We start from the raw sequence: 13,308 nt of genomic DNA on the forward strand, positions 1-13,308 counted from the left end.
GAGCTGGTAAATGTTTTTAAAAGTGCCCTAAACATCCAAGAGAGGCTCAGAACCTGCTGTTTGCTGCCAGATGAGTTCTTTTATCATGTTTTTCAGTGTATTTTATAGTTGGGTTTTGGGGAGTAAACTCTTCTCTTTTTTTTAAATCACAAACAGGTGGACAAACCGTAAGCACAACGGACTCCTCAGCCAGCAACAGAGAGAGTGTCAAGTCTGAAGATGGTGATGATGAAGAACTACCATACAGAGGACCATTTTGTGGCCGGGCCAGGGTTCACACTGATTTTACCCCCAGTCCTTATGATACAGATTCCCTGAAACTCAAGGTACTCTTTCTGGAATAGATCTATATTTGAATCCAGGGAGTGTTCATAGGTGTCTTTTACAAGCTGGAATTATTAATACCTTGGGCTTGCCCTCTTGTCGGAATCACATACACCGCAGTAATATTGCTGTCACCAGATGGAGAGAACATATAGCCCTTGTATCCAAAGAACTGCACTGGTTTTCTGTGAGTTTCTGGGAACAGACTGAAGTGCCTGCATTGACTTCAGATCTGCTGTAGTACCCCAGCAAGTGGTCTTTTGTCCTCTCTATGGTAGTAGGTGACCCTCTGGGAATTTGTTGCAGGCGGCTAAGTTGTCAGTTCCATTTTTAGGAATATGGTGAATATCATCCTTTTCCTTTTCCCATAGACAACATAATAGCTGTGTTCTGCTGCTGTATAAATGGCTGTGGAGCCAAACTGCAACCTTTGTATTCATTTTATTTTATGTTTGTTCTTATAGGTGTTTTTTATTGTGTGTGGATAATTGTAAGCCATGTCTCTGCCTCAGAAATAGTAGAAATGTAAATAATAAATAAATATGCTGTGTATTTTTTTAAAAAAGAAAACTTACTAGAGAGGCCCACTAGAGAGGCAGAAAGATGAGCAGCGAGCTGAAAATAAGTTAATTATCACAGAACTGGAAATGTATGCTATGAATTCATTTCTGCTCTACTTGTGGATTTGACAAATTAGCCAAAAGATTTTCATATATTTATCCCTTGCATCAGGCAATTAGAAGAACATTGTAATCAAGAAAAGTTGTGCATGTAGTTTTCAAAAGCTTTTGCATAGGTGAACCCTTTTTAAAAGGATGGGACAAGAAAAAAGTTTTTGTTTTAAATACTTAGTTTAGAATACTGGTAACTCGCATCTTACATTTATTTAACTTACACAATCACAGCTTTGCACGGGTGGGGGAAAATAAAAGAGCAGAGGAAAACCCACTGTTTTTAACACTGATTGGGAGCCGCCCAGGGTATAAATAATAATAATAATAATAATAATAATAATAATAATAATAATAATTATTATTATTATTATTATTATTATTATTATTATTATTATTATTATTTTCCACCCACCTGCACCAAGCTGTGATTGTAGGCTTACCCAGCTTAGGGAAGGCAGTGCGAAGGCTCTGGCAGCATCCCAGAGCCCTTGTGCAAAGGTGCCAGGCTTTGAGAAGGAGGTGTGAGGGTTCTGGCAGGTTCCTAGACCACTTCCTGCTTCCTTCCCAGAGCCAGGCAAGTGCTTCTTGGGCTTTGGGAGGGACCCTGCCAGAGCCCTTCCACCTTTCCAAAGCTGGACAAATGCTTATTGGGCTTGAGCAAGGAGGTGGGAGGGCTCTGAGATGCTGCCAGATCCCTTGCACAGCCTTCCAAAAGTTTGGGTAAGCAGAATTCCACCTTGCAGGGGGCCCAGTTCTGGGAGTTCCTGGCTTTATGGGTTTTTGCATATATGCATGGACCCCCCAGAACCAAACCCTCACATATGAAGCAAGTTACCTGTATTACAGAGTTGGGAAATGAGTTCTGGATTGTCATTTTAAAAAAGAAACCTGGTAAGCTAGATGCTTCTGTTGATAAAGATTCTACCCCTTTTTCTGTTTAAGTCTGCAAGCAATAAAATATGCATTCCTTTATGATACAGTAAACATTGATTTAGTAATTTGCAAGTTGCTATGGAGCCTTCAGGTAGATGTATTCTGCTTCTCTCATATACAGAAGGGCGATATAATTGATATAATCAGCAAACCACCTATGGGAACCTGGATGGGCCTCTTGAACAACAAAGTGGGTACCTTCAAGTTCATCTATGTGGATGTGTTACATGAAGAGGAAGAGAAGCCTAAAAGGCCTACAAGAAGGCGACGGAAAGGCAGACCACCTCAGCCTAAATCTGTTGAGGATCTCCTAGATCGCATCAACTTAAAGGTGGGCTGTAATTGTCTTATACTTGCTTTACTCTTCTACAAGCACTTCGACTCCATATCTATACAATAAATTGGACTAAATTCGCAGCCTTAAAACCGTATGCACTTCTGTATCCCAGCATTTAAAATAGTGTGTAAGGAATCAAGATGTGATTTCATTTGCAAGATCTATGTGGCATTGTGGAATTCCCTTGTTTAAAGATTTGGTCGATTCTCAGATTATAAGGCATTCATAGTTGAAAGTGAGAGCAAGTTGAAACCCCAAGCTTCTTGAGATTTACTGCACTTGTATATTTATGGTTTGCATCTCCTTTGCATAAATTTGTAATTTTAGATGTAAACATATAGTGTGTTCTTTAGCCGATGAAGCTGGGCAGGCAGTGGGGAGTAAACTGATTGCGCCAGCGCAAGAGACATCATCAGTTTTGAAGGCTAAGTCCTCTTCCCATTTTTCTCTCTGGTTATTTCAGGTGAAGTACAATTAGCTCTCCAGAAGAGGAAGCAGCTGGCATATAGAGGAAAATTGTCTGCTGTATAACTGTTTTATTTAATTAATTTGTTCAGTAGTCCTACAAGGTGATGTTTAGCAAAAGCAGCATTACCAAACAGAAGCAGCTAATATAGTAGAGCACAGCTGTTGAGCTGCCTCCTGACAGCAAAACCACCCTACCACACCAGCCAAAAGCATTTGCATTTCATTTATTAAGTAGATTTTTATTTTGTACTGCTTGATGCTCAATCAGGCAGGCTGGAAATAAGACATTCTGCCTGCTGTTTATTCTTCCTACTCTGCTGTTAAAGGGAAGTGGCTTTTTTCTTTTCTTTTTTTAGCAAGCCGATTTAAGAAGATGGGATTCTGAATTCAACAGCAGGAACCTTGTTAGAGGGCTAATAGATTCTGTAGACATTCTCTGATCCCATAATTTCTTTTCTGTGTGAATATATCCTAAACTGTTGAGTTTTTATATCACGAGTAAAAATAATACTGTTTTGTTTTCATAGCTGCCATGTACAGGATCATGTTATGATACTGTGATGATGACTTTATCCCTTTATTGATACAAACTGTACCTGTTTAACTGGGCTGGTAAACCTTTCTCTTCATTATTTAAAGCCACTAAGGGTCCATAAAAACAACAGCAGCCAGTAAAAACTTGGCCTATCCAGCTAAAAAGGCTTTCTACTTAGGACTTGCTCTCAAATCAGGCAGGCTACACCGGAAGTCCAGCTTTGGACAAAACCAAGATTGGTCTGGTTATGACTGAAATTCTGGCCATAGATAAGGATAAAGCGTTGGGCAAAACAAAGATCGACCAAAGAGTTACAGTAGGGAGAGTTCAGAAGGTCTTGAAATCTTAACTGCTTTTTAAAGGCTCGAAAAAATCAAACATTCAAGGAGAGAATAGGTAGGAGGACTCCTCTAAGATGAATTCCAGGGTCTGGAATTGGGAGCCAAGGCAACAGCAACCCAACACTTGTTGGGAATGCAATCAATCATGATGGAACAAACGGTGAACTCATTTGAGGACCCTGTTACCTTACTCCCCAAAAGCCTTTTGCATACTGTGTGGCTAATCAAGCTATTTGAACGGAGCACCTCCTAACAGTTGAGCTCCTGTCGAGCACAATACTTATAATTAGAGCACCTGTCCTCAGCAATGAAGATTCTGTGCCTGAGCAATAAGCAATGGCCATATGAATATATGTACACTGAAATTTACCCTGTTACTCTGGAGCCACAACTGTGTCTTCTAACTGAAAACAACCTCAAGTTGAAAATGTTCAAGCTTGCCCTTCCCTACCCCTGCTTCCCACAACCATCCCCAGAAGGCGTCACTCCCTGAAATCCAAAGTGGGATGTGTAATCACTACTCTTGTTATACAACAGCATCTCCTCCATTTCTTGCTTGTTACATAATTTATTGAGTCACAAGCTAAAGCTTGAAGCAGGAAAGAAAGGATTGCAAAGGTTTTTTTCTTACTTTCTGAAAGTTTAACGTGGATTATATTTGAACATGACTGCATTTTTAATATAATGCTACCCTTTCTTGTCTTTTTTAAAAAACAAACCCTCAGACCCCTCTGAGGCATCTGCAAGCTTAAAATCATTACTTTTCTCAGCTAACATGCATATATGATGGCATGAGGGTGGGTGGAGAAATCTGCTTTCTTCCCAAGGTATTATATTTTGCAGTTAAATCTTATGATTCTTATTACTTTTAAATAGATTGAAAAGGCTTGTTCCTATATTTTAAAAATAGTTTCCTTTTCCTGTTTTGTTGAACTGATGCTGGGCTGGAAAGGGGAAATTATCCTGCAATTATCGTGATTTTTTTAATGTGGTGCTAGTAAATTTCCAAGATCCATTTGTTACTTAATTGTCTTTTTGGAGGATGAGTCTTTTTGGAGCATCATTGACAACCACAGCAGCTGTGATCACCTACTGTTTCAAAGCTAGCTTAAACTTAAAAAGGGACTGAATAAAAGAACAAATAGTTTTTGAACCATCCTTTCTGTACCACTACCTGCTTGGTGTTTGCAAGGCTCACTTACTCTCTTTACCACTATGTGTCTGTACATTAATAGTAGAAATGAGAAGGTTATATTAAATGACATAACAGACCAAAAGTTAAGAACTTTGAACTTGACCTGGTAATGTACAGTCATAGGTGCGTCCTATGGGACGGAGCATCCTATGGGACAAAAAATACAGTAATTCAGGGGTTGCCAGACTTTTGAGGCCCCTGAGCACATTTACAAACCAGAAAAACTGTTGTAGGCACATCCTCCCCAGCCGGAACACACCCACACCCAAAATCACCCCTGCTCAAGAAGACTTCTTTTCAAGTTTAATTTCAGCAGCAGGGACAGGACCCTGTGGCCACCAAGAAAGACCTCTGCAGACACATATGCAACAGCAGGCTCTACACTGGCTGCCCATAACATACAGAGCCAGTTGCCAGTAGAACTTTGTACTGTCTGAAGTCTACCTGTAATACTACAATCTTTATTTCATCTAGTGGGTATGGAGTTACTTGAGAGATTCTTTATGTCACCTGCAATCAGTATAAATAACCACCTGTAATCACTGATCAGAAAGGTAGAAAATGTATGGATGGCATGGAAAGTGGCATCTTGTTTTGAGTAGTTCTGCACTGCTGTTTCCTTCTTATGTGCCACAACTGTTCTCTTTCTTTGCCACAGGAGCACATGCCCACCTTTTTATTCAATGGCTATGAAGACCTGGACACTTTCAAGCTCCTAGAGGAAGAAGACTTGGATGAGCTCAACATACGGGACCCACAGCACAGAGCTGTTCTCCTGACAGCAGTTGAACTGCTACAGGAATATGATAGTGAGTTTGAATTTCTTCTCTAATGCACAGCTAAGGATTTGTAACCACTTGGGGGTTGGGAAACTGTAACTGTAGTAATTCCAGTGGATTGGATCCAAAGAAAAGTATACACAACATGGCTTGTAGAAGTTCATGTCCCACCTCCTCTTTCCCCATCAGCACCCACCCTTTGAAAAGGCTCTCCTTGCTTGAATGAGTTTGGCTGTAGCAGGGGAAAGGAAGGACCCTCCTTCTCAAGACAAGGAGAAGCAATTCTTCCTTCTGCCTCAGCCTTCCATGCCATAACCCAGCTGCCACCAGCCCAGTTACTACATGCTTTTTTCAGGATCCATCCCGTCTTCCAACTCTGAATTACAGGGCAAGACATCTATGATAGTGACTTCATTTGTATAGTAATTTCATATTAGTAATGACTCATTATTTCCCTTCAAACTTTGCTAGCTATAATTTACATAGTTTATAATGAAAATGTGCATTAAGTCATCTAGAAATCTGGATTTCAATGGAAATATCAGAAACTGCAAATTTCATTAGAAGGGTTTTGCAAATTACTGCTACTTTTTAACCTTTTCTAGCAGCAGCCAATGCACCACAGCAGGATTCTCCAACCTGGTATCTTCCAGAGGTGTTGGACTGGGTGGATGAGGGTGATGGAGATGGAGATGCAGTCTGAAACATCTGCAGGGCACCAAGTTGGAGAACACTACACAAGAGGAAGCCTGATACCAGTTCAAGACAAAATAAGAAATGAGCTTGGGAGATCATGTAAATAACAGCTTTTTGTAAGAAAAAGTCAAGGTTGTATGGAGGTACTTGACAATATGGAAGGACCATTATGTTTACTAGGGAATAAGTGCCATTGAGGTCAGATGAATTTCCATATAAACACAGGTGAAACTACTCATAACTAGATATGCTTACAAAGTTCTTCAAACTTAGGCTTGGGTATAAGCTGTGGGAGGCTTGTAAAGATCACCTATAGTGAAGCTCCGAAATTATCCTCCAACTCAAAAAGATATCTTGGCTCTTCCCAACAGTTTCCAAAGCATACTCCACCCACCCTTACCTCTACAACTTCAGCAGAAGCAGCACATTTCTCTCTCCCCCGCCCTTTGTTTTCTGGATATGCTGTGTCAGGGTGTAAAGCCCAAAAAACTATATGGAATACAGTTCAAGGGTTGCTTGTGAATCCTGGATATTATTTTGATTTAAATTTGAAAAAAGAATACTGAAAACATAATAAAACACACACAACTGTTTTATTTTATTTTTTAAAGTTATTTATTAAAAGTTTTTAAGATATAACAAAAAAAGAAAAATAAACATACAAAGTAAAAAACAGTTAAAAACACACATTAATTTTCAATAACATAACTTCCATACACTTATTTCCTCGGACCTCCTCATACCTCCCTTCTTTGTATTCCAGTTCGATTTGTTAGTTCAGCAAATCCTTACCATTAAACTTTTACCCATTTGTGAAACCCTTTTTTCCCTATCTCTTAAAGCATTACAGCTGGAAACCACTTAGTTTATATCCAACATCCTTCTAACATTCATTAATTTTACAATGTTTCTGTAAGTAGTCTTTGAATTTCTTCCAGTCTTCTTTCACCGACTCTTCTCCCTGGTCTTGGATTCTGCCAGTCATTTCTGCCAAACACGCACAACTGTTTTAGTCATATCTGCAGGTGCAGGTTAGGTCCATTACGGCCATGTGATCCGCTGCCTAGCACATCAAGTTGCTGCAACTTTCCCCAGTAATCGACTTTCACCCCTACTCCCTTCTTCCACTATGTCCTCTCAGGGCAGCAGTACTCCTGCATTATCTGCTGCTGAAAACAACTCATGGCTCTTACTAAAAGATGTCTTTTTAGTATGCTGCTGGGTATTTTGGTAAGACAGAAGTGAGGTTATTAGCACTGTTCTTTGTGTAAGTTATGCCTTCTTACTTCCTCTCTTTCCTTTCTCTACTCCAGGTAACAGTGACCAGTCAGGTTCTCAGGAGAAACTCCTCATGGATGGTCAGGGCTTAAGTGGATGTTCTCCCCGGGATTCAGGCTGCTATGAAAGCAGTGAAAACCTGGAGAATGGTAACAATTGATCTATATCCATATCAAAAAGCATGCCAAATTTGTTAGATTTTAAGGGGCCACAGGGCACTCTTGTGGCTGAGAAAAGCAATCATGCAAACTCTTTGTCTCTGCTTTTGCTCTCTATAATTTAACGGCGGACTTGTGTGTGGCCTAGTTTTCCCATCCCTACATACTTATTTAGTGAATCTTACATTGTTAGTCGAGGCACAGTTTCAAGGCAGTGAGCAATATGTGCTTCCCTCCCAGCAGTGTTTTTCAGCATTATCTTTCATATTACTGCTTTTTCATGTCAAGAGAGAGAATAAAGAGCACTGCCTCCAGATCAGTGTGATGCCACACTCATTTTATTTGCTGGAGGACATTTACTTCTGTGATACAAAAGAATAACAAGTGAGTGCTGTGAATGAGGAACTAGCTCACACACTTACAGGGACTGAAGAACGTTTATTATCAAAGATTCTATTTTTGTATTGATTGCCTGCCTTTGCTCATATACCTGTCTTAAGGCTAGATGTTAATTGCATTAACATTAAAGAGCGTTGGGGGGTCCTCAAACTGGGATTGGGGCCAGGCCTTTACTATTCTCCCTCAATGCCGCAGTTCAGATTAAATCCCCCTCTACTTGAAGCTGCCATGAGCTCTCAGAAGAAAGCTGACATTGGGACCCATATAAGCTTCTCTCCAGTGGAGAGTAGCAGCTAGAAGAGACACGTTACACAAAAATATTCCCAGCCTCTGTAATAAAGATTTATATAGAGTTACTTCTTTGCAGAAGGATAGCAGTCCTCCTTGCTCTCCTAGCATCCTGGTTCCCAAGTTGTTTATTTTTTCATTTCTTCCCAATCCATGTTACCAGATATTGACCAATTTTCACAATCTTTTCATGTCACTTCTGCTATAAGTTCAGGATGAAGAGTTTTCTGACTCCTGTGGATGTTATGTAAGGAGCGCAGGCATGGTGCACAGAAACAATGGTGATGGATATATTGGATCTTTGCAGCTGAATTGCTTGCCATGATAAGCACTGCTTCTGAAGCAGTGCGAAGTAATATGGGGGGGGGCTGCTGTGGAGTCTCTGACTCTTTTCTATGGACTGCTGTACTCCTCAAGCAATGAGCAGACATTGGTGAACTCACATGCCATGAATACTAGGGTTTGTTTTAAATCTGGAGGAACCCTAACAAAATCCTGGACATCTTTCTGATATTAAAAGTTGATTTTCCCTCAACTGTGACATGTCCTTTGCCATAGCCTTCTTGTAAAATCCATATTAGACACTTCCTTGTAAGCAGGTCTCACATGCAACAGCATACTTAAGTAAGCCCCCTTTCTGAGTGGTGCCTTACTCAAGAGGCCAACTTATGTGGGGTTCCATGAGGCTGCCACGCAATATTGCAGATATGGACATGTAACACCAGAAAGGAATAACCCAGTTGATTTTGCCCTCATACAAGTATGAATGCTTCTCCCATTCTCTGCTCTTTAATGCAAAAATTTTGTAATGAGCGCAGGCTTTTTCAATGAGAAAGGTGTTGGGAGCCTAGATTGAAAACTATTTTGGAAACCTTTGGAAACTTTGAAAACAGCCATTTATTGTTAGGAAATATCATCCACTTTCTTCATCACCACCACCAGCTTCTAAAGCTTTCTGATTATTCTGTATAGCAAGAAAAAAACAAGGGAGATGCAGTGTTCTATTTTAGATTAAAGTTTTTCTTTCTTTCTGCCTGTGCTTTGAGACTTCTGAAGAGACATTGTGTTCTGCACTGAATGTGAATTCTATGCAGATTCAAAGCAGTCAACTGTGTATTATTCAGTGCCAAAGTTTAGCATTTTGAAGATAAAGCTCTAAATTGTACATGCATTGAATGAAACATCCATTCCTTTAAAAGAAGAACTTCAACTTTGTAGGGTAGTGTATTCTTACCTCTAGGGTTCTTGGGCTCCACAAGGTTCCCGCATTATAGGATTCATGTAGACAGACTTCAGATGATCCAAAAAAACCTATTTTCTGAACTGAAGTCACATGAATAAATGAAGATGAAATGAAATAAATTATGACACAAGAAAATACTGTGCAAATAAAAAGCAGGTTTGTAGCCCATATTTTACTTTTGGGCTAAGAGACCTTATAATGAGGCTAACTCAGCACAGTAGAGTGGTTAGAGGTCAAGTTTGAGACAACATGGTTTATGTTTATTACTTATGTTATCAGTGCTGCTTCCTTGACCAGTGACACATGTTGGTGTTATAAATAAGTTATAATACAGTGTGACATTGCATTTAGTTTAAGCAAATGACAAGACAGCATACCACTATTGTTTGGTTTATAGAAAATCAATGACATACATATTTTAAACAGTCATCATAACAAGTTGTCTTAACAAAGGATTACAGGACAGTGTAAACATCCCATGCTAGTCTTGGTTTGGTTTAGTTTTTATATGTTTTTCTCATGAAGTTCTATTTTATTTGTACAGCAAAATCCAGTAGAAATGATATATTTAAACCTTTCTTTTGCACATTACTTCCACAAGTCATGAATATTTTTCCTCTTTTCGTTTCAGCTAAAACTCGAAAGCCTTGTCTCTTACCCTCAAAGTTGGCTTCTGAATACAGTTTTAAAGATTTCCACAGAAATCCACGGGCAAATTATCCAACCCTGCCCTTAACTAAATCAATAGATGTCCCCCAGCAAGGAGAGAAGACACAGTTCACTTGTACAAATCATGTTCTGAAAAGCTGCCTCAAGCCCCCAGCAGTCACCGTCCTCAAGAAGAACCGCAGAAGTTTACCAGTTGGTATCTGTCGGAGCTGTGAGACTCTAGAAGGCGCTCAGAAGGTTCACATGTGGCCAAGATCTCATTCTCTTGGTGACCTTCATGGAGAAGCTGGCCCCGACTCTGCAAAGAAGCTGGATGTTTTCCCTCAAGGCGCACTGGATTTAACAAACATGCCAACTAGCTCTGGAGGTATGCAAATGGCAGAACAGTTGATGGCTGAGCAGAGCAAAGCAGGTGTTGATTCTCTTAAGGGGAAAGCAAAGGAACTGCACTTCTCTGCAACCATTCCTTCCAGTGGAACATTCCCACTCTTTCTGCCTCAGAATTGTGGAGTTCATTCATCTTCACTTTCACGTGGTGTAACTTGGACTACTTTTGAAAACTTCAAAAAGACCACGCATGATCTTGGAAGGGCCAATCATTCTCCCTTCCCCAAGGAAGCTGATCAGAAGGGCACGGGTGAGACAAGAGCACAGCCAAAAACATCTTCACAGCCACCACCAGTCCCTGCCAAAAAAAGCAGAGAACGCCTTTCTAATGGACACTGTCACCTCCCCTCAGCCCTTTCTTGTCCAGATGTGCCATCCTTGCCAGCGAAAAAGAGCCTCCAGCCTGGCTCCTCCGATTCCAATGTACTGACTGTGTGTAGATCATCTCCTGGGCAGGAGCCCAGTAGTCCTTCAGGTGTACGACCTCCTTGGTTTTCAGATCTTCCAGAGACTGCTACTGTCCAGCAACATGTGCTAAAACTTGATCCTTTGTCAGTGAGAAAAATCTCTTCTAATAGAGGACTGGATCTGGAAATGTTGATAGAAAACAAGCTGCAATCTGAAGATATTGATCTTACAGAAGACCCATATTCTGACAAGGTACAGTGTGAGGAGGCTGAGAAATGTTTAATCTGTTCCTATTTGCGTTGTTTTCCTTCCCCACTTGAGTGTTGGAGCTGTTCCTTAAAAATGGCCTTAAACTGGCAATTAAAATGAAAGATAGTAAAGGTAAAGGGACCCCTGACCATTAGGTTCAGTCGTGACCGACTCCGGGGTTGCGGCGCTCATCTCGCTTTATTGGCCGAGGGAGCCGGTGTACAGCTTCCAGGTCATGTGGCCAGCATGACTAAGCCGCTTCTGGCGAACCAGAGCAACACATGGAAACGCTGTTTACCTTCCCGCTGGAGCGGTACCTGTTTATCTACTTGCACTTTGACGTGCTTTTGAACTGCTAGGTTGGCAGGAGCAGGGACTGAGCAATGGGAGCTCACCCCATTGCAGGGATTCAAACTGCCGTCCTTCTGACCGGCAGGTCCTAGGCTCTGTGGTTTAACCCACAGCGCCACCCGCATCCCAAAATGAAAGATATATTAGACTAAACATTCTTAAAACTTTTCATACATTTCAGACACAGTGTGAAGCAATCTTAAATGGCTCCATGTGTATACCATGCAGATTTGGCATTCAACGATTCGCTTTTCATTTTAGGTGCTTGTTTCATCCATGTGGTGAGCCACTGCATGTAAAACAATTCAGTATTTGAAGTAGTCTCCCCTATGGTGGTCATATGCACATTGGCTCTTAGAGCTCTGAGCTCTGTAACATTATATAATAAATTACTGAATAATGTCAGTATTAATGTTAGTAGAATATAAAAAGCAGCCTCTGCCATGTGGCAACAAGGCCTGAAATGTTCATTTGTCCATTATTTGACTTGGGCACAGCCAAGCAAAAGTTAAGGATATTTCAGTTGTATTAAACTTAGACCTAATAATGTAGAACTCAACAGGTCTTTTAAAGTGGTTGACTTCAGAGAGCACTTTTTCTGAGTTATCAGCCATAGTTCTCAAACAAAGTAGCATATCGAGTTATACTTTCCCAATAATTTTAATAAACCTTTATAAGGAATATATATTTGAGATTTAAGACTCACAACCTCCTCTCTACAAATTATTGAAGTAAATGAACAAATTTCGTAAAGGTAATTTTCTGTGAAACTGAAGAAAGAACACACTTAAACCTATTGTAGTTTCTTAATGCAAAGGGGCCAACCATTTTGTTATTATTATGTGAAGAGACACGTTGATTAACTTGAACCCCCCCTGCCTTTATCACTCATCTCTGGCTGCAGCATGGCCGCTGTGGGATTCCTGAACTTTTGGTACAAAGGTACTCTGAAGACTTGGAGCATGCTGTAAAGGATGTTGCTACAAACCTGGACCAGATTCGGGTGAAGCAGCTGAGGAAGCAACACCGCATGGCGGTAAGTCTACATTCAGTGATCAAGTTCCAAGGAATGGGAAATGAAAGCTAAACAACATGGAGTTCTGGGGCTTTAGCATGTCTGATTGCAAGTTGGGGAAACTATTTGTGAATGATCTACATTTTAAAAGAAAAACAAATAAGATTCTAGCCTTGGCTTCTTAATTTTTCATATGCAAAGAATTTTTGATGCTGTTTCTATTGCTGATGAGACATTGCATGAGTTAACACCACAAGTGACAGCCATGAAATATGGAAACCCAGAGGAACATTCAAGTTAAACAGTGTACGTTATAGTTGCTGCTGCTGCCAATGAAGCTGGATTTGTGAACTTGCATGATTTTGAGTGAGGAAATCAATACTGAGGTAGCAGCAGAAAAGAAATTGGGGGGTGGGGAGGAAAGGAAATGTGTGTTTTGATTAGGCCTGGGTGATGTATCAATACATCGCCCAGGACAGATACGATGGCCAGAGTGTAATGGCTACTTCACCTGGCGGTATATCGCAGATGAAATAGCAGCCGCTCTGGCCCTCATAGCTCTAGCAGGTGGTATATTTAGA

At 40.5% G+C, this 13,308-nt stretch overlaps 1 protein-coding gene across 7 annotated transcripts in view; it reads left to right on the forward strand.

Moving 5' to 3' along the window:
• The window catches only part of SASH1 (SAM and SH3 domain containing 1), a 533,200-nt gene that overhangs the window by 513,608 nt on the left and 6,284 nt on the right, over nt 1-13,308 (forward strand). For all 7 annotated transcript variants that reach the window (XM_081186274.1, XM_081186276.1, XM_081186277.1 and 4 more), the window contains exons 14-19: nt 157-326; nt 2,053-2,262; nt 5,466-5,616; nt 7,596-7,709; nt 10,280-11,364; nt 12,617-12,748. In XM_081186274.1, coding sequence (XP_081042400.1) covers nt 157-326; nt 2,053-2,262; nt 5,466-5,616; nt 7,596-7,709; nt 10,280-11,364; nt 12,617-12,748 — 1,862 coding nt within the window. The remainder of the gene's footprint in view (nt 1-156; nt 327-2,052; nt 2,263-5,465; nt 5,617-7,595; nt 7,710-10,279; nt 11,365-12,616; nt 12,749-13,308) is intronic.

The sequence above is a fragment of the Podarcis bocagei genome, assembly GCF_964188305.1.
Source record: "Podarcis bocagei genome assembly, chromosome: 3".
Lineage (NCBI taxonomy): Eukaryota > Metazoa > Chordata > Lepidosauria > Squamata > Lacertidae > Podarcis > Podarcis bocagei.